The 27,547-nt window shown below is 45.5% G+C and overlaps 1 protein-coding gene across 1 annotated transcript in view; it reads right to left on the bottom strand.

Moving 5' to 3' along the window:
• Window positions 1–883: 883 nt before the first annotated feature.
• The window catches only part of ambra1b (autophagy/beclin-1 regulator 1b), a 29,366-nt gene continuing 2,702 nt past the window's right edge, over window positions 884–27,547 (bottom strand). Inside the window, exons 2-19 of the mRNA XM_073471636.1 lie at window positions 26,218–26,423; window positions 23,439–23,497; window positions 23,092–23,275; window positions 22,377–22,549; window positions 21,996–22,062; window positions 20,402–21,918; window positions 19,567–19,653; window positions 17,125–17,310; window positions 16,050–16,130; window positions 15,723–15,823; window positions 15,399–15,509; window positions 14,524–14,712; window positions 14,136–14,290; window positions 9,993–10,132; window positions 7,879–7,983; window positions 7,400–7,587; window positions 5,574–5,705; window positions 884–4,972 (exon numbers count right to left, since the gene is read on the bottom strand). Of these exons, the coding sequence (XP_073327737.1) occupies window positions 4,425–4,972; window positions 5,574–5,705; window positions 7,400–7,587; window positions 7,879–7,983; window positions 9,993–10,132; window positions 14,136–14,290; window positions 14,524–14,712; window positions 15,399–15,509; window positions 15,723–15,823; window positions 16,050–16,130; window positions 17,125–17,310; window positions 19,567–19,653; window positions 20,402–21,918; window positions 21,996–22,062; window positions 22,377–22,549; window positions 23,092–23,275; window positions 23,439–23,497; window positions 26,218–26,349 (4,155 nt within the window). The 5' untranslated portion in view covers window positions 26,350–26,423 and the 3' untranslated portion in view covers window positions 884–4,424. The remainder of the gene's footprint in view (window positions 4,973–5,573; window positions 5,706–7,399; window positions 7,588–7,878; window positions 7,984–9,992; window positions 10,133–14,135; window positions 14,291–14,523; window positions 14,713–15,398; window positions 15,510–15,722; window positions 15,824–16,049; window positions 16,131–17,124; window positions 17,311–19,566; window positions 19,654–20,401; window positions 21,919–21,995; window positions 22,063–22,376; window positions 22,550–23,091; window positions 23,276–23,438; window positions 23,498–26,217; window positions 26,424–27,547) is intronic.

The raw sequence follows: 27,547 nt of genomic DNA, 5'->3' as shown, positions 1-27,547 counted from the left end.
TTGCAGACACCAGAGCTGTACGATAACACGTCCACTCTACTGAGACAGGACAAATAAGAGCTGCCATGGAGGAAAGTGAGTGAGGAAGTCGGACTACCTGGTAAGTCATGGAAAAATGTCTCAGCACAGCACAGCTTTGATCGAGAACAAGCATTTTAAAAGTAGTCTGCTTGTCGTCTGGCCGACAGACCTGACGCAGCTTTATGATGTTATTTCATCGTCTTCTGATCCATTTATTAAGTCAGATCACAGAGAAATCTTTGTTCTGGGTTCATACTGACATGATGAGACAGATTCACTCAGTCTACGTCTACCTGCCGCTCACAGTTACTATTTATTGATTTTAACACACCTATCAGGAAGCTGCCACTCAGTGGAGACAGATGGACGGACTGAGACCTGGACACGCCGGGTGCAGCGAGGTGAATATTCTCTCCGTTTGGTCTGAACGCACCATGAGAGTGACAACAATTTGTCATAAGCTTGGCGGAGGTATGCGCTCTGCTGAGTGCCATTCCAGTCGTACCTGAATCCTTTCATTTCTTATTAAATCTATTTTTTAAATCAGAGTTTGAACTCAAAGACTGAACAGCCAAAGAACTAAAACTCAGTTTTGCCTGATAAATTATTTATTAGCTATCGATCTAAACGTCTACCTGAGTGTGTTTGTACATCACTGTCAGCTAAGAGAAGCTCCGATAAACAGGAGATTAAAGATCTGGTGAAGATCTGGAGCTCAACACATCTGAATATTTTACCAGCTTCAAAGCAAAACGGTCAGAAACTTTTTCACTTTCAGTTCGAACACATCATCATCATCCAAACAGAAACAACTGATCAGCTTCACTGAAGAATCTTCAACAACTTCATCCGATCACAGAAAAACTCTCAAAGCTCTTTAATTACATCACGTCTAAAAGTCAAAGCAAGAATCGAGCTGTACAAACTCCACAGTCGGATGTAGCAGAGGGATCAGGTGACACTTGTACCTTTGTTATTGACCAGTTGCATTGTTGAATACGGTGCTCAGTTCATCATTCACAGGAGAGGAGGGGCAGAAATCCCCCCAACAAACACACACACAGAACAGACACGACGTCACCCAAACCAGTTGTTTAAAATGTTCATTGATCAAGTAAAGCCAGGAGGAGCATTCAGATCAGTTTGTCACCTGCTGTGTTCTCTCTCTTACATGCAGCCACTGGAAACGAGATCCCTGATCTCACCTGGACTAACCTGCACACAATAAAGGTTCAGTACAAAATACAAAGTAAACAGCTCCAGTCACACAGTGTCTCTGCACAGCTCCATCACCAGCCTCCATCTTCATAGGTCCGTTTCCACCCCACCCACCCCCACCACTGTACACAACTTAAACATTATCAGTACATCAACCTTTACACAGCTCTCTCTCTATGTGTGTGTGTGTGTGTGTGTGTGTGTGTGTGTGTGTGTCGAAGCACATGTGGAATAACAATAAAAAAACAAAGTAGAAGCAGCAGAGCGTTGGCGGCTGTACAGTCTCACACAGGCTGGAAAGGAAAAGTAGCACTTGATCAAAAAATTCAAGTTTTCTTCTGCAGGAGGTTGAAGTGAGGAGGGTGAGGAGGGTGAGGAGGAGTGAGGAGGGTGAGGAGGAGTGAGGAGGGGTGAGGAGGGGTGAGGAGGAGTGAGGAGGGTGAGGAGGGGTGAGGAGGAGTGAGGAGGGTGAGGAGGGGTGGGGTTCAGTCTGCACACACCAATCAGACTGTTTCCACTGCAGGAACTTAACGAGCCGTAACTTCAAGTGTCGTCTCCGGTGCTGCTTTTGTTCAGGAGCGATAAAGTTCTGATGAGACGGTGATAAAACATCCGAGTTCAGGTGATTTCAGCTGCTGCGTTGAAGCCGTTTCCCAGTGACGTCCAGGCGACCCCTCCAGTACAGTATTTCCTCTCCTCGTCACTTCTGACGCTTCGCTCACTTTGAAGCTGCTCAACAAAATCTCTCCGATTAATGAACGATGAGACTCAGAGGACACGAACACACAGTCACATCTCGTCCCTCACAGAGCCGGTCCAGTGTTTTATCACAGCCGGACCGGGAAACATCTGGAGCGGCTGCAGACGGACTTCTGATAATCCTGAAGAGGAGATCACGCTAACACACAGGATTAATATGGAGGACTGACACTGCCAAACACAAAAATAAATCCATGGTTGAAAAAATAAATTATATGCTATTAAATGCATCAAAAAAGAAAATGTTTATTATTTTTTTAAAATGTGACAAAACTTCAATTTGTTTTACTTCTGTATATATTTATCTTTGTAACAATCATTTATTTAATTTCCCATTTTATTTATTCATTTATCATATTTCACTTCTGTATTTATCTCTATCTTTTCCCTTTGCATTTTGCACATAAATACATAAATAAATGCAGAAAATAAAATGGTAAAACAAATTCAAATAAATAGAGTCATGAATACAGAAGCAAATTATAACAAAGAAATCAATTTATGTCACATTTCTTAAATATTTTCATGCCCACATTAATTTTTAGTAAAGTTTTTGCTGCATTTAGTAGGATATCATTTAATAATTGATATATTTATTTTTGATTTGGTCAGTTTCCGTCCTCCTGCCTAACAGGACTCTGAGTGTCATTAGTGACTCTTTCTACTGTTAGTGTAATAATAAAGATAAAGACATAACGAGGTGTTACACCGACACACAGCAGCAGCAGAGCTCTGTTTCTATTCATCGGCTCCGTCAGAGTCAAACAAACATGAGCTGTGATTCAGTAGTGCTGAAATGGAAACCGAGTCAATATACGTAACACTGATCACGGCTACGTTAGAGAGTCCAGGACCAGGAGTCACCGTCCTGAAGGACTCGGACTCGTCTCTTTTTGCTCCACTGACCTCTCGCTGGGGGTCAGTTAACGTCTGTGCAGGAAAAAGTCTCTGTGTTCAGCTGTCAGTCTGAATCTCTTTAGTTCGTTCTCTCAGACATCTGCTCTGTTTTACTGTTTCAGATGTTCAGTCACTGAAAACCCAACATTTCCTGATTTTGCTGCTTCATAATAAAAGCTTTTAAATAACTAAATAAAGGAGACTTTTATTGTGAAGAACATGCAGGAAATGAAACGTGTTTGTCACAACGGCGCTTTGTTAGCGGCGATTCTTCAGTAACACAGCAGGAAGAGGAGTGTTTACAGCCGCTCAACACCAGCGCGTCATCAGGTAAAGACACACCTTCAGGCAGGTAGCTCTGTTGTCATGGAAACTCAAATCCCTGGGCTGATGTCACGAGTCATACCGAGTCGAGCTGAGCCAGAATGTGTCAGAACATGTAAAGCCCCACGAGAACCCAGACCCTCTGGGTCAGGTGTCAGGTCCTGCAGTGGAAAAGAGCCACACACACACACACACACACACACACACACACACACACAAACACCCACACACACACAAACACCCACACACACACACACACACACACACACATCCACACACACACACACACACACACACACACACACACACACATCCACACACGAACACCCACACACGAACACACACACCTCTTAGCACCAAACACACAATAGTGCAACCGGGTCAGGTGGGTTTTTAGAGGGGTGGGGGGGGTTGGAGGAGGGCTTGATGACCCCCCCCCCCCCATAAAAAAAACAAACAGGAAGTTGTTCCTCTCTTCTGCAGCCTTTAAAAAATAAAAGAATCATGTTTGTTTGATGAACTGCAGCATTACTGACAGACCTGCAGTAGATTCAGTTCAGTCTCAGAGTCCGTTCAGTCATGATTGATTCTCCTGGTGGGGGTGGGGGTGGAGGTGGGGTGGGTGCAGTAACATCCTCCATCACCTGCAGGAGTCCAGCTTCTGACTCCACGTCTCCTTTTCAAACATCATAATTACACGCGGTACAAAAACAGGCTTCAAAATAAAGTAGTGCTGAATTCACTTTTTAAACACTTCAATCACACACGATTCCACATCAAGTTTCAACATCACATGGCACCGAATGCAGCACGTTGGAGCAAATGTGTGTGTGCGACAGTGAAACCTCCCCCCCCTCAGACATGGCACTTTGATAAACAGGAACCTTGTCTTCCATTAGGCGGACACTGAAAGAGAGACGGGTGGAGAGGAGCGCAGCGCCAACTGACTCCGTTCAAGTAGAAGCCCTTTCTGGCGAGGAATGATCGCGGTTCAGCTTCAGTCCAGTTTGTGTAAGTGCGGAGGAAGTGCACGCCGTTCACGGGTGAGGAGGGGTGAGGTGGGCTTCTTGTGTCCCTTCTTGTCCAGGCGGGAGACCCTGTGCAGAGTCAAAGCAGCACCCAATTCTTTGTGAGATAAGGCTTTGAGGAGCGCCCTCCGCTGGACCCATCGGCCAACGCTCTGCTTCTCTCGGCCAATGGGAGGACTACCTGCTGTACGGGTCGCCGGGGTAACCGTTGGGGGGGGCGACCCCTCCGCCGCCGCCGGGGAGGGGGCTGTGGGAGGTTGAGGAGGACGAGGAGGAAGAGGGGGAAGACAACAGCAGGGAGGAAGAGGAGGGACCCGGCAGGGAGTCGTCGTCTGTTCGGCCCCCGTCAAACACATCGTCCATGTCCACAGCCAGAGACAGACCGGGGGGCTGGGGGCCCGACAGCACCTGGGGGCCCCACATGGGAGCCAGCTGTTCAGACGAAGCCTGGGGGGGGCCGTAGGGTTGGGGCTGGGTGATGAGGAGCGGACCTGAGGTGGAGGGGGCCGTCGCGGCGGGGTCGGCTGCGGGCCTGGAGGCCCCGGCGCCCGTCTGGGAGCCGCGGTGGATGCGATGACTGACGATGATGTTGTTTCCAAATCCGCCCATGGAGGCCATGGTGGTACTCTGCTCCCGCTGCACCACCGCCGTCATACCGCCTTCAGCGATCAGCCGGCGGATTCGTGCCAGAGCGTCTTCACCTGAGCCGAACTCTGGAGACTCACCTGCACCAACGAGAGCAACGAGACGCCACATCAAGATCTGACAGTTACTCACAACTCACTGAGCACATTTTAACCTTCAGTGTGTCTCTGGACTCAAGAGTCTGGAGGAGTGAAAGAGACAAAAACACATGAAGAAATAAATGGCTGAATAAATGAAACTACAGAGCGCTCCTTTAATGTCATATCAGTTAAAGGAGCAGTCTGTAGTTTAGAAGAAAGATCTTCAACGGCTGATTTTAAATAATCAAACGCTCTTTGTTTTCATGACTGAATAAACAAACTAACCTTAAAGGACAACACAATTTAAACTGTTTTACTTTGTTTATATGTGGCGGACCCTGCCACCTTTCTAGCTTCAAACAGCGTTCTGGGACCTTATTTTCCTCTGAGAACAGCTGGTTTATTCAGCCTTTGCATTTCTATACATTTATTTAAAAACAAATGAATTAAATATTGAATCAATACAAAGTAAATAAATATAATCTGGTCCCGGTCTACAGGCCCATTAGTGGCTCAATCAGCTGCAGCTTAACAGAAAAATAAACTTGACACACGTGAACCTCCACCAGAACAAATAGACTTAATAAAGGTGGAGCAGTACCAGCACTGGCTGTGGATGTGTTGGCCTCTGCTGAAGCTTCACCCTGGCTGCCGTCCTGAGCTCTGCTGGTCTGAGACGCCTCCGGCTGCCCCGCAGCTGCTCCACTTGTGGACGGAGTCTCAGGAGGGACATCTGAGGAGAGACGTGAAAATCACACTGAACAAAACTGCAACGACCCTTTCAAACAAACTCAAGTCCTGAAGAGCGTTTCATTCTATCCAGAACAAGTCAAATAGTTTTTGTTTTGTCCAAACTCAAATATATTCAACCATCATAGAGAACAATGACAAGCTGCAAATCTTTTCATCGACAAAGCTCGAACACAAAATATCATAAAAATCCAGCTTATATATAATGTGACGACAACAAAGGTGCAATTTGTACAAAATGCACAGAATTCAAAGGCTCCAGAACTACAGGGGGCAGCATAACCACTAACTGCTGCTCACTGCACTCTTTACTGAAGCTACTAGCTGCTGTTAGAAAGCAGCTCAGTTAGCCGTGGAGCTAAGTGGTCCTGTTAGCTGCCTGGACCTGGACCTCTGATGGCACCGCGGTCACGAGGCTCAGCAGCACACTGGGACTGAACTCCGCCTCTGAGAGAGACGGAGGTCAGTGTGAAGACAGAGGACACAGTACAGAGGTGATTTACAGCAGCTCTGACCAGGACTACGACTCCAGGGACAAGAAGACATGGCAGGCGAGGACAGGAGAGGACAGAGAGAGAGACAGAGAGAGAGACAGGAGAGGACAGGAGAGGACAGAGAGAGAGACAGAGAGAGGACAGAGAGAGAGACAGGAGAGGACAGAGAGAGAGACAAAGAGAGGACAGGAGAGGACAGAGAGAGAGACAGAGAGAGGACAGGAGAGGACAGAGAGAGAGACAGGAGAGAGAGACAGAGAGAGAGACAGAGAGAGGACAGGAGGGGACAGAGAGAGAGAGACAGAGAGAGAGACAGGAGGGGACAGAGAGAAAGACAGAGAGAGGACAGAGAGAGAGACAAAGAGAGGACAGGAGAGGACAGAGAGAGGACAGGAGAGAGACAGAGAGAGAGACAGGAGAGGACAGGAGAGGACAGAGAGAGAGACAGGAGGGGACAGAGAGAGAGACAGGAAGAGACAGAGAGAGAGACAGAGAGAGACAGGAGAGGACAGAGAGAGAGACAGGAGAGGACAGGAGAGAGACAGAGAGAGGACAGAGAGAGAGACAGGAGGGGACAGAGAGAGAGACAGGAGGACAGAGAGAGAGACGGGTGAGGACAGGAGAGGACAGAGAGAGAGACAGGAGAGGACAGAGAGAGGACAGAGAGAGAGACAGGAGAGGACAGAGAGAGAGACAGGAGAGGACAGAGAGAGAGACAGAGAGAGACAGGAGAGGACAGAGAGAGAGACAGGAGAGGACAGGAGAGGACAGAGAGAGAGACAGACAGAGAGACAGGAGAGGACAGAGAGAGAGACAGGAGAGGACAGAGAGAGAGACAGGAGAGGACAGAGAGAGAGACAGAATATTTTCACGTTACTGTGAACTGAGGATTTATTTGGACCGAACCAGAGGTGACTGTGGAGACAAACCAACAGTGTTCTGGTGACTGTGGTCCAGTTTGTGTCCAGTCTGAATGAAGTGTGTTTGACGATGCGTTAACGAGGACATGAAGCTCGTCTGAGTTCAGTCAGAGACAGAAACTCGACTTCAGACGGTTTATTTTTCTGTTGTAACGAAAATATGAGTCAAAATATTTCTGTCTTCACATTCAGTGAGTTCATGTTGTCGGCTTGTTAGACTCAGCAGTGAAAACTAGAAGACTATTAGACTAGAGTTTCAGTACTGGGTGCTGGCTGGGAGACGCTGGGCTCTGATAGGTCCCGCTCTGTCTGTGTCTCGGCGTTCTGCAGCTGGATGATTGGTGTCTGGGTTCCTTGTGATGTCACTGAAGGTGCGGGATGTCGGGGCTGAAGACCAATGGCGTTCATCAAACCCATGTCTCTGTCCAGTCTCCAGCCAGAGCGGTTTGGCCTAAAACAACAACAACAAAAGGAAGATCAGATTTAGAAAGTTTACACCTTCAGATGTGGATCAGTTAATCCAGGCTCACATGTTGTGATCAGATGATCCAGTTTATTCTATCATACTTGAAATCAATATTTAATTGGTCATCTTGCAAATCGAGAGAGTTTCTCAATAACCTGCAGGTTCTCATCGTAAATCATAGCAGGTTTTACACTAACTTGTGGAGTCCATGCCGTCATTAAAACAAAAATGGGGGACAAAAAAAGCTGATTTTGTGACATCAGGACAGCTTCTCACCCCGGTCTGTCAGAGCCTCGGGTCCGGCTGGTTCCACTGTTGTTGACGGAGAACAAAGGTTCACTGCTTGACTCTGCAGGGCTCTCACCGTCACTTCGATAGAACCTACACACACACACACACACACACACACACACACACACACATTAATTCACTTCCATGCAGGAAGTCTTAAAGCAGAGGAGGGCTTCCTTCGTGGAATCACACAGACCACGACCTCATTAAAGCTATAATTGACCTTCTCCAATTAATGGTCTTCCTGTTCAGCCCGACCATTAGGATAATCGCATCAGATCGCTTGTCGTTGTGGAGAAGGTGGGAGGGAAGCTCCCTGCAGCTCAGAGGAAAACCCAACAAACCACCAGGACCAACATCTGTATTCAGTCTAGTTCAAGTGCAGCACTTTTTCTTTGAGTTGGTGTCGAAGGAAGTGAATCACTCCGAACTGGACAAAAATCCTCAGTGATGCACTTTTGGTTCGACTTCAGATGCAGAATAAAAGCCTGTTAATCATGAAGGTTGAAAAAGATCTGCAGGTGAGTTTTTACACCTGTGAGGAGCTGCAGAGGCTGAACACACCGAGCTCATTAAATCATGTTGTGACGAGTTATTTTTATGATTCAGTATCATCCACAAAATACATGCAAGATGCAGCTCAGGTATTTAAAACAACGTCACTGGATGATAATTACTCAGGCTACTAAGTGGCCTGCCAATATTAGCTTGAAGGAACAGTTCACTCAGTCATCATCTCCTCCTGATGATATAAAGTCAGGCTCAGCCATCATCTCCTCCTGATGATATAAAGTCAGGCTCAGCCATCATCTCCTCCTGATGATATAAAGTCAGGCTCAGCCATCATCTCCTCCTGATGATATAAAGTCAGGCTCAGCCATCACCTCCTCCTGATGATATAAAGTCAGGCTCAGTCATCATCTCCTCCTGATGATATAAAGTCAGGCTCAGCCATCATCTCCTCCTGATGATATAAAGTCAGGCTCAGTCATCATCTCCTCCTGATGATATAAAGTCAGGCTCAGCCATCATCTCCTCCTGATGATATAAAGTCAGGCTCAGCCATCATCTCCTCCTGATGATATAAAGTCAGGCTCAGTCATCATCTCCTCCTGATGATATAAAGTCAGGCTCAGTCATCATCTCCTCCTGATGATATAAAGTCAGGCTCAGCCATCATCTCCTCCTGATGATATAAAGTCAGGCTCAGTCATCATCTCCTCCTGATGATATAAAGTCAGGCTCAGCCATCATCTCCTCCTGATGATATAAAGTCAGGCTCAGCCATCATCTCCTCCTGATGATATAAAGTCAGGTGAAGTCTCGTAGTCCACAGAACATTTCTGGAGCTTCACAGTAAAACAGAGTTGCAGCATTCTGCTGAGCAGCTGAAGCAGCTGGAGATGATTTAAACATCAGATGTCTCCACACAGCTCGTCTGCTGCGATCACAGAGATCAACCTGATCTGAGGAGACCAGATTTACACCGTCAACATGCTCGTGCATGCTAACACTTTTTAGCTTCAGCTTTATAAATGATGTAAATAACGTCTTTTCAGGTCAGTTTAGGATCACGGGGCTTCTGGAGACTTGAGTTACAGCGATAACGCTCGATAAAGTAAAGTTCTATATCGATTTCCTGATTTATATTTAATTGCCAGAGGAGGAGAGGAGCCAGCATCTTTACTTTCATCCCAAAATCCTGACCTGGTCACGATGGCTGAAGGCTCAGCTTGTATCCCCACAGAATAAAGTTAAAATCGAATGTGTGGAATCCATTTAATTATCCCTTATTAAAGAGGACCTTATGATTCATAATAACCTCGTTTAAGATGGTTTGTTTTTCTGTGATGCAGTAAAACGTTGTTTAAGTTAAAGTGATTCCAGTATTTTAATAGTTGTGAGAGTATTTTGATGATGATCAGAATAATATCATGAATCTAAATGATTCTGGCCGGGATAGTCGTGCTGTGGGAGTGGTTACAGTCACAGACCTCGACCGTCAGAGTGACAGCTAACAGCTCCAACAAGTCTGCGTCTGCAAATAACAATGACACCATAATGTACAATATCTCCGATGAATGAAGTTAGAGACTCACACAGGCCGGCAGATGACCAGGTCTCCCTTGTTGGTTCCATAAGCCAGACCCATCCCCGGATCCGGCAGCCAGCGAGCAGAGTTGATGCTGACGTGGCGCCTCTGGTCTGGAGCCATGGGGTAAACCACGTTGAACACCATCTGAAACACACCGGCAGAGTCAACACACACACCGACACACACCGCAGCTGTGTTCACACACTCACAGTCACAGACTCGCTGACTGTCACTGACTCACTGTCACTGACTGCTGCAGAACCAAAAGGTTCGGTTCTGTTTGGATTTTTCTAAACAGGAGAAGAAATACTGTGATTTAAAAAAATATCAATGAACCACTTTCATCAGGCAGACGTAGTTTATTCATTTCAAACACGACGTCTGTAATCACCATGTTTCCATCACAAAATATATTCAGAGCCACAATCAATTAATGAGCCGATCACTTTCTGCACCATTACCCACTTTCACTTGTGTGTGTCTGTGTGTGTGTCTGTGTGTGTCTGTGTGTTTCTGTGTGTGTGTCTGTGTGTTGTCTGTGTGTGTCTGTGTGTGTGTCTGTGTGTGTTTCTGTGTGTGTGTCTGTGTGTGTGCGTGTGTGTTTCTGTGTGTGTCTGTGTGTTTGTCTGTGTGTGTTTCTGTGTGTGTCTGTGTTTCTTTTTTTTTAAACACTGTATTTGTAATTTTCCAATCATCATATAGAACAATTGTATTCTCTGTTTTACAAATAATCATAGAAAAACAATCCGAGCAAAAAGCAAAGACAAACCAAACCCAAAATCAACCTGACAAACTTGTCACAGACAACGGACAAAAAAAACAAGTGCACCTGACACGCCTCATCACAGGACTGTCCAGGGAAGGGTGTGAACGCTCAGAGTTCCAGTTCCAGACCAGGTAAACTGTTCACATAAGTTATTAGAGGGTCGCAGGTTTTGTAGAATCCGTTGAGGGTACATCTGATCTTTTCCAGCTGAACGTTCTGCATAACGTCCCTAATCCAGTGGTGGTGTGATGGAGGAGTAACAGCCTTCCATTTAAATACAATCAAGCGTCTAGCTAATAAGGAGGAAAAGGCAATGACCCTCTGTAAATGAACAGGGGGAACAGATCCCGTTGGATCAGAAAACCAACCAAAAACAGCAACCAAGGGAGAAGGTGAGATGTTATAAGCATAAGCATTAGAGACCACTTCAAAAAAGGATGACCAGAAAGGAACCAGTTTCGGACAAGACCAGAACATATGATAGGAGGTACCCGGGGTCTGTTTACATCTGTCGCATAATGGCTCTACGTTCGGAAATATTCTTGCTAATTTAGCTTTTGAGAAGTGTAACCTGTGTAACACTTTAAACTGTATTAAAGCATGTCTGGAACATATGGAAGAAGAGGGGACTCTAGTAAGAGCCATATCCCATTCCTCATGGGACAGCTGGGCCCCCAAGTCATTTTCTCACTGTTCCCGAATATGTGAAATAGAGAGGTTGCAGCCATCCATGATATGGGAATAAATAAATGATATTCTACTCTTATTCAGCATATTGACCCTTAATAGGGAATCCAAACAGGAAGCAGAGGGAAGTGCAGGAAAATTAGCAAACTTTTTACGAGTATCGCAAAAAATGATTATTGGTCAGACCGAATTTTCTGGATAGTTGTTCAAAGCTAGCAAAAGTATCATTAACATACAGGTCCTCAATACTATGAATGCCCTCGTCATACCAAATTTTGAAGCCATTGTCCAAAAAAGATGGTTGAAAAAGATGATTATGCATTATTGGTGAGTGAATAGAAATACTCTGAATACCCAGACATCTTTTGAACTGATTTACGATGCATAGTGATTGAGTTACAATTATATTATCCTTAATATTATTAACTAGCGATGGTAGGGGTGCACAAAGTAAGGCAGGGAGTGAGTGTGGGCTGCTTGCAACCTTTTCAATCTGGAGCCATGCAGGGATCCTATCATTCCAATCTTTTAACCACAGACAGATGGCATTAAGATTCGATTAAGATACTGTTGGTGTAAACTGAGGCAGTTGGGTCAGTGTAAATGAGCTCGATAAGGTGCATGAAGTTAGGGCCAAAACCAAACCTGCTAAGTGTTTGAAAAAGACAGTCCCACTCGAACCTTCCGTGTGTGTCTGTGTGTCTGTGTGTGTCTGTGTGTGTGTCTCTGTGTGTGTGTTTATGTGTGTGTGTTTATGTGTGTGTTATATGACTGCAGACCAGTTCTTATTTGCATTATGTGATGTCTGAGGTTGTGTTGAGGTTGTGTTGAGGTGAGTCAGGGTCTGAGTGAGGCTGTCCACAATGAATGGAAGTTGATGTAAAGTCCTAACAAGGATAGTTGCACAAACCTGTGTGTGTCCTGAGGCACAGCGCTGCTTGGCGTAGGAATACGGAGGTTGTACGGTTGACAGAATGTAGTGCCAAAGGAAATGGCTGTCTGACGTCAAGGTGAAGCGCCAAAAATGTTCAAATTATAGCGTACGCTGGAACACATATTTTTAGGTGTTCCTTCTTTTAGGTGTCTCAAACACGTCTTGCTGTCGCTGCTGTTCAGCAGTTCAGCTCTGCTGCCTGCTGCTCGTCCACACAGGGAGAGCGGACGGTCATCTACTGCAGGTAACACACCGACTAGACATACGTACCTCAGACAACCGTACATCAAAAGACTCCAACTATCACTTTAAGTGCTTCGTCTTAAAAAATGTCAGGAAACAGTGAAAAATCCAACTCCAGAAGTCGACTGTTCACTTAACAATCAAACAAGACAACCAGTGAATCCTCCCATTTTAGAGGCTGGAACGTGATGGAAGGAAAATGATTCATGGATACAAATCAGATTTGACGTTGTGGCTTCTCTCCATGCAGATTTCTGTCTCCTCCAGATAAAACCCGATGTTTGATTTCTCTGTCTGTGCCGGTTTAACTTTATTACAGATTACTGTTCAGTGTTTGTGTATTCATAGGATGTGTTCATGTGTTTGTATATCAACTCTTGGCTTTAATAAAGTGAGTGATTGATACTACAGTATAATTTATGGTTAATGGTTCGTTGAAAATAATACAATACAGACTTAAAGCTCTGGTCTACGATCTGAGAAAGATTTGAAAAATAAACCTGCATGAGCCTCGGACCAGCTGTGTCCCAGCTGTTGTCTGAGCAGCACCGGACCACGACACAAACGTGCCCGTAAACCGTAATCTCTCGTTTATGACAGATAAGACACACAAATACACACATCGTAACGCGTATATGATAATCCATCATATTGACTTAGCAAAGGCTTCGTTGAAAACAAATGGACAAGACCGGGAGGAGGGTTAGCAAAACAGTTGAGTAGTGACCGGGCGAGAGGTTGTTATGGAGAAATAAATCCGGACAGGATGAATGAAACATCTTACTTGCATTACTCGCTGCTTCATTTAGCTGCCACGAGCAAATAAATAGGCTGATTTGGTGTAAACATGATAGCAATTTTAGCTTACAATGCTAACATAGAGGCTAACGTTTCCGTTGAACAAGTAAACAAGTTTTGACAATACTGCAGAGACAGAAATTGTCTCGACACCGTCTAATAACACAGAAAAAACTAACGGCAGATTTCACAGTCATAAGCCAGCATCGGCATGAAAGTTATCTGTGTCACAACATCCACAATAAAGACGAAAGATTACCTGCTCCGGGCCAAACAAACCTTCTGCCCGCTTGTAGTTTCAAATGCAAGAGTGGGTCGGGACGAGGCGTGACCAGGAGCAGGAGAGTGAGCGAGGGGAATGGATGGAAAAATTGACCAATAGCAGCCATGCGGACCGGATGGCTGCTATTGGTCAATTTCTTTTCAGTTTTGCAGGCGCTAGAGAGAATGGATTTATTTGGTTCCTTTTACTCTTCACATTGTGTAGGTCGTACTATTGGGCCATAACCACCATCTAAATAATGTTAATAATAATGATCAATCTTTCAAATCGTAGACCAGAGCTTTAAGAAAACACAGTTTTACAGTATTGTTACAGTTTCATTAGTCTCACTGTCAGAAACTCTCCTGTAAGTGTTGTCAGTAGATGTAGTGTTACTGTCGGAGCTGTATGTGACGCTGTGTCAGTGACTGTAGCAGTGCTGGTTGTTCTCTCTCACCCTGATGGACGTCTCCCCTCCATGAGGCTGCTGCAGACGGAAGACTTGTGCCACCATGTGGTCTGTGGTGGGATGCAGCAGGATCCTGCGAGAGGCCAGGCCGACCATCACGTAGCAGCCCATCGGAGACAAGCTGACAGAGATGGCATTGGGACCTGTTGAAGGAAAAATAACAAGAACAATAATGTGACCGGTGCACGACACGAGAAAAGAAAATGTGAGCTCGACTCTGCATTTTTCTTTTAGATCAAGAAATTTCTGCACAATTAGGATCATAAAATTCACATTTTCATATAATTCAGGATCAACTTAATGGAAGACTAATAACTACTGAATCACTGCAGTCGCCTGTCACATTTACGGGCTGAACGTTAGAGGGACACTGTACCGAATCTCTTGGTGTAGAGCATCTCTCCCAGGTTGTGGGGAGCTAGAGAGTAGATGGCCAGGATGCCCTCGTCTGGAAAACCCCGCTGGCTGCTGGGAATGAAGACCGCCAGCAGCTGACCGTCTGCAGAGATGTCGCAACTCGCGTCGTTGTAGATCTTACAGTTTGGCACCAGAACGTTGACTGAAGCTGGACAGGAGACAGACGGACACATTTAAAATGAAGCACTGTGAGTGTTTGTTTTGGGGCATGTTCATCAAGTAGCGATATTACAGAAAACCAGGGGACGGAGAGATGAGGAACATGTCATATTTAACTTTAGATGTCTTCCTACTTGTTTTTAATGTATTCCAATGTCATTTTATGCTCTTGTAAAAGCACTTTGAGTTGCCTTGTGTCTGAATTGTGCTATACAAATAAACTTGGGGTGTATTTGTAGTAACGTCAACATCACATGGGGAAAAGCTTCTGAGGCTTTGGAAAAATATCATTTCAACTCTAAAATAAACCGACTTTGACCAAAATGAGTATTTTGAGACGTGAATACATGAGGAACGCTACAGAATGAGATAAAAACCTCAAAAACACAAAAACCAATGGACCCTCTGTTTAAAGGATTAGCAGCTGAGGTTGGGAGACCCACTGAGCATATGAAATGTTAGTTAAACTAAAGTGAACTCAGTTACTCTCAATTAAGAAAAAAACTGCATTTAGAAAATGTGCCAAGAAAACCTTCCATTGTTAGCGGCCCTCAGTTCAGTGACAGGCTAACAGCCAGTTTTAACCAAATGCCTGTAAAGCTGCATCATTAACAGTCAGATGTAAGACACCTCCTGACGACAGGACCAAGTGGAAGTGACGTTGAGTTGTCGTACCGTTGCTGATCTCAGGCAGGTCAAATTTGGTGAAGTCCCACCACTGCAGTCGGTAGGTGGTGTTAGCGATGTTGCTGGCGACTGCAGACTGACCGTCCCCGATCGATGCACCTGAGAAGATCAACACGGTCAATAATCATCACAGAAGTGATGTGACACACTGTACTGTCCTATGAGTCCGTTTCACTTCACAGCTGAATACCTCCTGCTGAAGTGGTGAAGCTCAACAACAGCAAACCTTATCAGCTTCTGGCTTGTAGCTTTTGGTGATTTTCAAACCTGGCTGGTATTTTTGGTAGCAGTGCAAAGTGTGTGTGTGTTTACCAGCGAGTACTCTGTTGACAGAGGAGTGTGTGGCCAGGCCGGGCTGCCCACGTTCATGGAAGATCCCAGCATAGGGCAGGTACTCAGGGAGGAGGAAACGCCTGCAGGACAACACGAAGAGAGAAGACATCAAACCAAACCTGGACTGAAAACATGAAAGATTCTGGTTCCTAGTTTCTGTTGTTAGTTGTGCAGAATTTAAAGCTCATCCAGGGCGTTGGAGTACAAGTTCAGGTATTTTTTCACCTTCTGAGCTCCATGAATCATTATTGATAGTGTTCCTGTTCTGCGTACACGAAGCAGGAAAGATTTCAAGAGCTGACTCACCGTGGGACGAAGCGACCAAGCGAGGGTGCAGACATCCTGGCGTTACGTGGCGTCCTGTGCCTCGCTCTGTCTCCATTATCACTGCAAGGAAGAAAATGGGACGGTTACACAGGAGAACAAAACTACGAGCCGGGTCATAATCTCCTCCTGGTGGTGCTGAAAATGTGAGAAAACCAGAAAAAAAAATGAAATTTCATTTCTCAGAAAATCTTAAGAGTGATGCTGTTCGCCTCCAATAACAGTTCTGCTGAAGGAGCTGCAGGTCGCTGGACGAAGCTTCAGCAGTCAGACAAATCAAGTGTTAAGAAACTGATGACATCCTTCAGGTAATTCATACAAAGTAAGAACTAATAACTTGATGTGTGTCGAGATGATTCTTCAGATTGATATCAGGGCCGATACAGACGTCCCGGTGCCTCCGCACGATGACTGAACTACGATCAGTTATCTGGCCGTCAGAAGCTGGACGTTAGTTTGAACCAGCTGTCTGGTGACTTGTTGATAGGAACGCTTCAGTCTTCACCCTGAGAGGCAGCAACACACTCGTCTTTATCTTTACTGTTATTTAACCTTGTTTGTACCATTTCATGTTTTCTTGTTTTCATATTTGTTGTGTGTTTTATTTTTCACCCATTTAAAGCACTTTGTAACCATGTTTTCAAAAGTGCTTTACAAATAAACTTTATTATTATTATTATATTTATTATATGAGTAGTGGAGACATGGAGAAATGGTGAGTTAAGACATTTTCTGGCTGCCCGAGTGAAAAAGATCACAGACATAAAGACGATCAGATTAGATTTTTTCTTTGCTGAACTCTTCTGTGTTTTGTTATCTCAGCCTGCAGATGAATGAAATATTACAACAGCATTAAGAGAAGAGACAACAGGACAGTCTGTCCTCAGTTTAGAGTCGTCTGGGCACCAATCAACCACCTGCGTGCCACAATGCTTTACCTCCCTACAGCTCCTTCTGACAGGAGAGTTTTTCTTTGTCCTCCTTCCTCAGACAACGTCCACACTCAGCCGTCTCAATCTGTTTTCACAAGCTTAACGGGATACAACATGGAACTTACTCCAGCTCCTCAAAGTCCACATCGCTGTTGTCCATGGAGTTGGACGGGTTGCTGGCGGGGCTGTCGGACGAAGACGACATGGCCCGGAGGCGGTTCTGCTGGTAGCGAAGCGAGCGCTGTCGAATGCTGTCCCGCCTCGACAGATACTGGATCATCCTCTGGGCGTAGTAAGCAGCTGGAGACAGCCTGGACAGCACGGAGGACGAGTTCAGATCATTCTTTCAACAACACACTCGATAAGCAGATGTAACGCTGCAGAATAGTACCAATGATCATTTTTGCATCACAATTTTCATTTTCACTGAAAAAGCGACTAAAATCAAGGTGACACTTGTTCAGAGTCTGAACCAAACAAACAGGTTTTCTTCCATCTGGAGAACAAGTTTCGTAGTCCAGGACGTCCCTGCAGCTCTACAGAACCTCGTTATAACAACAAAAAATTGCAGCTTCTGTGATTTAGATATTACACTCGGCCATGTTGTGATTTACAATACATTTGGATTAACGGAGCAGCCGTAGCAGAAAGTGTTTCTGTCATCGGTCAGAGCCGGCTGTGTGGATAGAGATGGTTTCTGTTCTCCTGACTCCAGGAACAGAGAGGCACGTCACCAACAGGGTTTATATTTAATATCTGTATTGGGTTCAGATCCTCACCAGATTTCAGACTGATGTCAAGATGCTGCTGCTACTCAGGGCTCAACATTAACACTCGCCTGGAGAAAATAAACTCTGTTCAGTTGTCCGATCAGGCGAGTGTAAAATGACGTGGTGTCTAATGTAACGAGAGCTCCGGTGCGATCGGATCGCTTTCAGAAGTTTTGTAAATCCAGTCCTGTCTCTGAATTAAATCCGATGAGTCGAATGATAATCCAACACCGAATGTCTTCTGTGACTATTTATTCTGTGACTTCTTTCCCTTTTTTCAAACTTAATTAGCAACACAGTAATATTCAAACAGAAAGTTAAACGCAGCATCACAAAGCTCCCAGGTCCTCTGTCATGCACTAAACTGGGACATCAGGAGCCACCTCAACCCAGCGAGGGTGTAGATGAGAAGGGGAGATGTGTCTATGAACTCGGTGACCTCTGGCTCAGAGCCCTGGCACAGGAAGTCCCTCTTTTATGTGCTGTTATGACAAGTGTAATACAGCAGCTGTGCAGCGGGCACTGACTTCATGCACAGAAGCAAAACTAAATTACAAGGTTGTATTAACTTGTAAAACAGACGGCGCTCAATGCCACAGAGTCATCCCTTCCAACTACTGTGACTGCTGACTGTGCAGCTTTCAGAGTTTTAGGTTATTTTAAGTTTTGTGTCTGGTTTGTAACTTTCTGAATGGTTTGGTCCTTCCTTCACTACGTGACTGAGTACATTCAGTAGATTCGATCCGATCCTCCAGAATATCCTCATTATCAGATCGTACCAAACCAGTTTGCCGCACTACGTTTGGGCAATCGGCCGCTCGTTAACTGCCTGATGAGGTGAGGAGCTGCAGCTCTACCAGCACGTTCAGATGTTAAAGTCTGTTAGAAGCTGCTCAGCTCTGCAGACACTCACTGATATTCCATCTTACTCAGTTATCTGACAAGCATATATTACGTCCGACTGCGTCTCTGATGCGTTGCTTTTTGCCAAACTTTGCATGTTGTTCCTACTCTGTACTGTTGGTTATTGTGGTGTTTCTCTGCTTTTACAACAGACGTGAGTGAGCTTCAGGCTGTAATCTGGTACGATGCATCAAATGGTCATATTATGTTTGAGCTGTACACCGTAAATAGAAATGACGAGGCACAAACCTCCGACGCTCACATGATTCAGTATATCCACAAGATGGCAGTCGCAAAGATAACTCAACAAATCCCTGTAAGATCTTAAATAAAGTTAGGAGCAGTGTAGACGAGTAAATACAGAAGTACATAATATTGTGATATTTTTATTCTATATCGCGATACACGATATATATCTGAATATATTTAATCTCTTCTAAAGCACAAACAATCAGACTGGACAACAAAATCAAATACCACACTGACCAAATATCTTGATAATGATATTGTGATAATATCGTCGGGATGACCATTTTCTGATCTTGATGAATAATCGTCAGTAACGTGGATATAATATTGGAACAAGTAGAACAGTCTGAGAAGGTCAGGAAATGACACCACTTTACTGTAATGAGCCTTTAAAACCAGGAGAAGACAACACTTATGACACATCACCATGTAACCATCAGCATATAACCCCCAGTTTCCGCCGGGCCGGTCTCGACTGGGAAACAGTTGCAGGAGCCGATCGCAGCCGTTCTACACAATGCTCGTGTTTCCACCGGCTGCACTGCGGCTCGTCACAGACCACAGACCGTATATATAGTTATCACAGTATGATTTAGATTTAACGCAGAGTCCTAAGAAATGTGTACTACATGAAAACACGTGTACCTGGCTGGATCGGGGTAGATGGGGTGGTCTCTTGATCCTGACATGTCATAGCGAGACAGCGACAGCAGAGATGATTCCAACAGTCGCCTGAATGAAAGAAAGGACGACATAACTAATGAATACAATTATCTGAATATTTAACAATACTAAACTTATCCTGCATTTAAAAGCAGATGTTCCACAGCGAGTCAGACATAACTGAGAAACAGAGATGTCAACTCTGCCCCCAAACTAAGATTAATAAATAAAATCCTACTTATCGCAAACAACGTGATAATCACCTGAATCTGACTTCACGTGTGCCGTGATTATTTCGACTGAATTCAAAGAGTGTAAGTATGTTTGTTTAGCTACTACAGGTGTCACGATTCTCCAAATCCACCATTCGTTTTAAACTTTTCTTTCAGCCCTGACGACTCTGCCATTGTTAGACTCTCACATGTGGATCAGTAAAGATCAACACATCATTGATTTTATGTCCTGACATTAAAAGATAGGGTTACTTCACAAGAACAGCTGACTTTGTCCTGGTGTCTTTCTGACAAGTTCAAATAATATTCACCAAAATAAAACTAAAATTTCATCCTTCAGTGATTCAACAATAAACAACAAAAGATAGAAATTTGTTACAAAGTTCAGTTTCTCAAATCTGTCCAGAGTGAACCCTCTTTACAACAAATTAATAAAGGATCTCTGACAATGTCATCAGTATCACCATGCTGCCTTTGGTTTCGATGAAACTGAAAGCTCATTTTGATCGATTTTTGAATGAGAATTGAAATGGTGACAACTTAAAGCCACTGACAATCAAAGTGATGACACAAAGAGACGGTACCTCCTCAGGGAGTCCTCGTCTGGGGGGTCAACAGGCATTTCTTGGCTTAAGGCCTCCGGCGGCTCTGCCGATCTGCCAGCAGCTGCCTGCCGGTACACCCTCTCCCACTGTGCCGTGTCCTGGTTGTACACCAGGCCCACTGTCTGCTCTCCCGTCTGGCTGGGGGTCGGAGCTATCGGGAAGGCCACTGTTGCTGCTCCTCCACCTCCAGGAGGAGGCGGCTGCTCGCTGGGCTCCGGAGGCGCCCTCCTCTCTGGAGGTTGGGCTTCTAGAGTCCTCCTGCCCTCCTCAGGCTGCCAAGGTGAAGAAGAAGGAGGGAAGGAGGAGGAAGAGGAGGAGGGCTCCAGAGTGGAGGCAGAGGTGGAGGAGGACTGGCTGGTGCGCTCCCAGCGCTGAGAGTCATGGTTGAAGGTCAGCAGGTTGTGGCAGGCCCGGCAGCGGTTCAGATGGCCCCGGGAGGCTGGGGGAGGAACATAGTTCTCCAGGCTGTGGGAGGAAGGAGGAGGGGGGAGAGGAGGCTGGTAGTGGATGATAGTAGGGGAGGAGGTGGAGGAAGATGAGGACGGCCCAGGTCTCTCTGGGTCCATGTTATTATTCAGCAACTCTTGGCTCTGCTCCTGACTTCCATCCGCCATGCCGCCCCCTAAAGGTGGCTCCAGGTCCTGCATGCGATCAAACTCCATGAAGTAGCGGCTCAGGTTGCACTGCAGCACGTTGCGAAAGGAGGCCGTGTTGCTGCGAGAGCCGTCCCAGAACGGATGATGTCCGCTGCTCGTACCGGCAGCGTCTCGGGCCCCCGGATCTCCTTGTTGGGGGAAACCCCGTCCTTCAGAGGCAGAGGTGTAGACAGGGGACTGGGAGGAGCCGTCCTGCTGACGGAGCACTGAAAGCAGGCTGATGGAGGAGGAGGAGGTTCTGGGAGGCAGCATACCTGGACCAACCCCACCCTCCCTCATACTCAGCAGGTTGCGTGTCCAGTCGGGCCCTGGCCTAGAGGTGGAGTGCGGCTCGATGCCGCTTGGTGCGGTGGGATTAAGAGAAGTGCCGGCGCTGTAGTAGACTGAGGTAAAGGCTGAGGGTCGTTCTGAGGGCTGTCTGGGCTCCGTACGGGCCGAAGAGAACGTGGAAGCTGGGGGAGGCTGTGGAGCGTCAGAGGACACTCTGGGATCTGAGGGGGTCACACTGGGGGCCAGGGAAGGGCTGCGATTGACTGAGCAACGACTACACAGACAAACCATGCCCAGGTGCTGGGTGCAGCCTGGGAAGGGAGGCCCGCGCTCAGAGCTGGGGTACTGTGGCAGAGGCATGCTGGGAGATTCTCCAACACCGCTTCCATTTTCACCGAGGGGCCGTGGCTGCTCAGCTCCCGCCTGAGCCCCCGGGGAGCGAGACGACAGGATGTGGAGGAAGTTGTGGAGGATGGGTGTGCGGCGAACTGGCTGAGAAGGCAGGAAGGATCGCTGGCGGAAGTGAGGCATCTCAACACTGTCCATAGGAACCTCCGAGTCCTCCTCATTCTGAAACAACATGAACAGCTCTGAGAAGACCATTCAAACCACTGAGCAACAACACAAACACAGTCAACAGCGCTCACCTGCTGATTGGATGGATTCACTATCGCCGTCAGCAGATTGTGACCGAGAGGGTCGAACCTCACCAACCTGAGGAACAAACATGGTACAAGTAAATGCCAAAGAAGGTTTTCCAAGCAGTTTCTGGCGAGCGTCAGGTTAGTGAAAATGGACATCGTGCTGAATTTATCAAGGCTGCAGGTCAACATGGAGGAGGTGTCGGTCTGTGTAACTTAGGAACAGAAGAAATTAGAAGTACAGGCCTGGTTCTCTCTGCCACTGAGGTGAATAAAGGTATTTTTATGATTATTTTGCAATTTGGCAGCCATATGTGACAACTCGTACTCTCTAAACCTCGCTGGTAAACTCTTAAAGTAACTGTAGTGACGCTCTGTCCCACCCACCGGACTCTCTCCGTGTCGCTGCCCGTCTTGACCACGGCGAAGGGCTCCGGTCGGCTCCAGTCCCAGAAGTGAAGCTCGTTGTTGGTGGCGATCAAGAGGAGCTGAGCAGTCGGGTGGAAGGCCAGCGAGGCGATGGCAACATTGCTCTCTGTGAACCAACTCTCACTGCCGCCCTGCAGAGGAACACACACTCTTTGTTAATCAAATACAAACAGTGTGCATTTAAAATGTCCTTCACTTCAGGACTGTGTAAATCCTTGAATTAGTAGATTTAATCACTTTATTTTAACCACACAAGGAAGTTTTATATTTCACCTCAGTGAGTGACGGACTTCAGACGAGCAAAACTCTGTGGCTGTCACAGTCATGATGGGATTTATCAGTAACTCTCCGGGGCTGCGACTAACAAGTGTTTTCATTATTGATTCATTAATCATTTAGTCTATGAATGTTAAAAAACAGTGAAACATGCCCATCAAAATATCAAAGGTGATGTCATCTGATTCTTGTTTTGCCCGACCAACAGTCCAAAACCCAAAGATACTCAGTTTACTAGACCAAGAAAAGAAGCAAACGCTCACATTTATCAATTAACAGAACGGTTGCTGGTTTTCTTCCAGTCAGCTAAAGAAAGGTTAAGTAAAGGAGAACTTCAGGCTGCAGTGCGTCAAAGGAAGGTTCGACCTGTTGCACTAGCTCAGAGGGTGAGACTCACGTGAAGGTCCCAGATGCGGACTTCGCCGTCAAGGCACCCAGAGGCCACCAGGCCGGGGATTGTGGGGTGAAAGGTCACACACCAGGGGGTTCTACGGTGGCCCACTAAGGAATGTAGGCACTTTCCAGTCTTCACCTCCGTTATGTAAATGTTGTGGTTCACGTGTGTGGAAGCCATAAGAGTCCTGAGAGAAGAAAAAGGTCACAGGATTATCATTAACGAGCTAACGAGCTAGCACAATTTTAGTCTGACAGCAGACAACTTCCAATAATTCTAACAATAACACATTCCTCCAGAGAGATCTCTGCAATGTTCTCTTCTTTTCAAAGTGTGGGTGATGTTCTCACCTGTCGGGGCTGAATGCCAGCAGGAAGGTTGACCGAGGGCTGTCCGGCAGCTCCACTTTCTGTCAGGAGCAACAACAGGAAACATTCTTAAATATGACAATATTTCAGTATTCTTTACCAAACGTCTCTTTGTTACAGGTCCACTGATGAGGCTCTACGAGGATTGCAGCTGTATACCAGTTTCAGGGTATACTATGGTACCAGAACCTAATGCTTGTTTGCTTGTCTATGGTACTGAATTCTACTGTTATTACTGTTTAAACTTGTATGTGTATGTATGTAGGTATTTTAAGTTTAGATAAAGTCTGATGAGTATCAGGACATAATGTTTTAAAAAACCTTTGTTCAACCATATAAACCCGTCTGTTTTCATTCCATTAAAGGCACAATATGTCATTTTATCCACAGGGGTGCCTGTTCCAGATCCAGAACTTCACCTGGAGTCTCATCAGATTCTGCTCTGATCCGGAGCTGTTTACCAACAGGAGGAGAGCTCAGAGATTATTTTTTAACTTCTGGGATTAAAAAGTGGATTTATCTTCACTCCTGTTTATCAGCCTGACTGCAGCAGTGATCGGAGGTGACTGCTCGTCTTTCAGCCAACATGAAATGTTCCCTCACTGTCTCATAACGTTTGTGGAGAGCAGTTTCATCGTACTCTTTCTCGTGATGCGTCTTCAAACACTTTATAAGGTTGCTGGTGTTGAAACGCCTCCAAACTGCAGCCTTGCGCACTGAACATGTGGCCGTTGAACTGGTGGGGTTATCCAGAGTCAATAATTCCCAGTTAGCGCCGTTAGCTCTGCTTAACGTTACACACTTCAAATCAACTTTCTTCTTCGCTGCTCTAAAAACAGTAGTTGCCAGGGGCAGCACAGCGCAACTTCCTGTGTTGGCTTTTAGAGGAGCAAAGAAGAATTGATTTCCAGTGTGTAACGTTAAGCAGAGCTAACAAAGCTAACTGGGAAGCAGCAGGATCCCGTTTGTAAATTACGTGGTATCGGATCGGTGAATAGATTTACGTACTCGCCGACACCGATACCTGCAATTCCCGGCAGTATCGGCGGCACTTCTGACACTGGCATCAGAATCAGAACAACTCTAGTTACTTTGAGTAAACTTGTGGATTTCTCTGGGAACTAATATTTTCTAAATTGATTATTATACTGTAAATCTGTGACACCGTTGCTTCCCTCGGCTCCACTGTGTGCTATTTTTAAAATGGATGTTCTCTAATAAATGACTTGTTTTTCTGTGTGATGTCACATCAGAAGCTTCAGTCTGTCACATATCATCATCAACATCACTCAGTCCTAACAGACCCATACTACTGTCACATGATCAGCTGAAACTGTGTCTGGTCTTCAGCTCTGTCCCGCAGTCTGGACTCTTCAGTACACACTGGACATTTATTCTCAACAGGCCTCACTGGGCAACATCTGAATAGTCTCGTGGTGAGACTGAGGCTCAGAGGTTCAGACACAATAAGACCAGTGTTGGTGCAGAGGGGACACCCTCGACATGGTGGAGGAGAGACAGGACTGTCTGGATGATTTAGGTTTGAACTACATCAATCACAATGTTCAGGTTAACAAACAGACAGACTGTGTTGGAGTCGGTTTGAAGAACGCGACTGATGTCTGACGCAGCTTACGTCAGCTTACGTCAGCAACGAGGTGGGAGGCTGAGAAACACACGACAATCGTTTATTTCACTTTACTGAGATGAACATTTTTGTACCAATTAAATCAGAATGCAACACAGTGAAAATCAGAAACAGACTGAGTGAACAAATGATTTAGTTCATGAATCATGAGACTTAAACGTCACTTGAGTGTGGAGCGATGATGAGGAGGCTGTAACCTTCCTCACATCAACAGTAAACTAACAGAAATATCTGATTTCATCACGTTTTCATCGTTTGATCGTCAACCGCAGCTCTTTGTTGTGTCTTCTTCTTCTACGGTTTAACGGCACCAACTGAAGATTTAGCTCCACCTGTTTATCCGTCAACCAATCAGCTCACAGTCACAACAGGAGGGGAGGAATAATACATCTTCACTTTCTTCAGACGATTAAAAAAACAGGTTTTGAAAAGGAGGAATAAAACAGGTGATATCTCTTGTTCATTTGTTTTCAAACTGTCCATAATGAGAAGCCAATGACACACCAGTGGACTGCTTTTCAAAACCTGGAGCCTACATTACCCATAATGCAACGTAGCCAGACAATTTATCAGATTACATGCAGCTTCCTCTGGAGCCACAAAAAGCTTTATATTACTTTTTTCACATGCAGCCGAACTCCCCAAAACCAGTAAACACACTTTAATGTGGAAAGTTGACGGAGTTTCCTTTAATGATCGCGTGTGCAGGACGCTCGCCGCTCTTCTCACGCTGAACCAGATGTATGTAAAGACTTTATTCACTCACTCGAGCAGCTGACATGAATGGAAGATGAAAACGTTAAGAGAGACTGGTGGTCAGATTATTACTGATGAAACGACTGAACACAGCCGACGCAAAACCTACACAGTAGTTTGTAAAAAGTTGATATTTAAGTTATATATGTTTATGTATATGTGTGTGTGTGTGTGTGTGTGTGTGTGTGTGTGTGTGTGTGTATATATATATATATATATATATATATATATACACATACATATACACACACACACACACACACATACATATACATAAACATGATTCAGACAAACTGGCATGAAATGAACAGAAAACATTTATGTAACACTAGAATAACATAATTAACAGAAACACACCTGACTCTGCCATTTCATCCAGCGGACTTTCTCCTCCACCAGCAGCTGCAGGAGCCTCTGCGAGCCAAACGTCTGGGAGCCTCGCTCCCGGCTGGACAGGATCCGGACCGAGTTCCTCTGACGGGACGCCATGATGCTACTGGTGGCCTTGGCTGATTGGCTGCTCACTCCCACTGCTGCCAGTCGGTCGCCATGCAGAGTCTAGGCTGAGAGAGCAGAGCAGCGGCTACAGTGAATACACATGAAGGGAGGTGGACCTCAGTGACACGAGCACGGGTCATATTGTTTCATGAACCAAGAGAATTAAAAGAAATCAAGTCAATCTGAAAATGTGACGCTGTGACACGTTAGTGATTTAAAGACGAGGTCAGAGGGTGAACTGATCCTGATTCAGTAAAATTCACGAGTTCACGAGAAGCTGAAACGAGTCATACTGTCAAAGACACCAGGATAAAGTCGAGCTGTTGTTGTAAAGAAGAGTGTGATAGTGATGGTGTAACACTGGCGGAGCCGTCAGGGCTGAAAACTCAATCCCACCGTGGAGTTAGAGACTCATGACGGCTCTTTGTTCGACACTATGAAACGCTCACTGATATTCTGGGGCTGTTAGTGCAGCTGGCGATGGAAACACGTGCAGTAGAAATGATGTGACCGTCTCACATCGTTAACCAGCTGCAGGTGAGAAGGCCGGCCTGCACACACAGCACCAGTCTGTCAAATGCAGTCCTTAACTTTGTCTGTCATTTGTCTGAACACACCAAATTCTGTTCAAATTGCAGTGTACTGTCCATTTTAGCATCCGCCCAGGCAGGTTTGGGTTGTTCGCAGCTTTTCCTTCCACAGTTTTGGATCGTTTCCTCAGTGACGCTGCTGCCAGACATCCCAGCATGCAAAGCAGCAAAGATCAGATCTGAACCCTGCAGAGGGAGCTCAGCCTGAGCACTGATCATCTGGAGCGTTGTGACAAAGAGCTCATTAATCTATCGCTTCATTGACAGCAGATTTTTATAATCAATTCATTAGTTTGATCAGACAAAATGTCGTTCACATTGCTGCGTAGCTGAAGGTGCTGTTAGTTTAGTGATGTCTGAACACGAGCGGTGAAACACAACCAAGCAGTTTAAGTACTCAAGTACAAATCTGAGGTACAAGTACTTTACTTATTTCATTTCAAAAGACTTTCTACTGCACAACAAATCAGATGTTTTTACTCCACTGCATTAACCTGACCGCTTTAGTTACTAGTTACTTTTCAAATGAAGATTTTTACACACAAAACATATGAAGTGTTTATAAAAGACGTTTTATTATACGTTAACAAACAGTTTAC

Source organism: Pagrus major, chromosome 8, assembly GCF_040436345.1.
Source record: "Pagrus major chromosome 8, Pma_NU_1.0".
Taxonomy (NCBI): domain Eukaryota; kingdom Metazoa; phylum Chordata; class Actinopteri; order Spariformes; family Sparidae; genus Pagrus; species Pagrus major.
The sequence above is the reverse complement of the archived record's forward strand: the minus strand, read 5'-3'. Positions and strand labels throughout refer to the sequence as shown.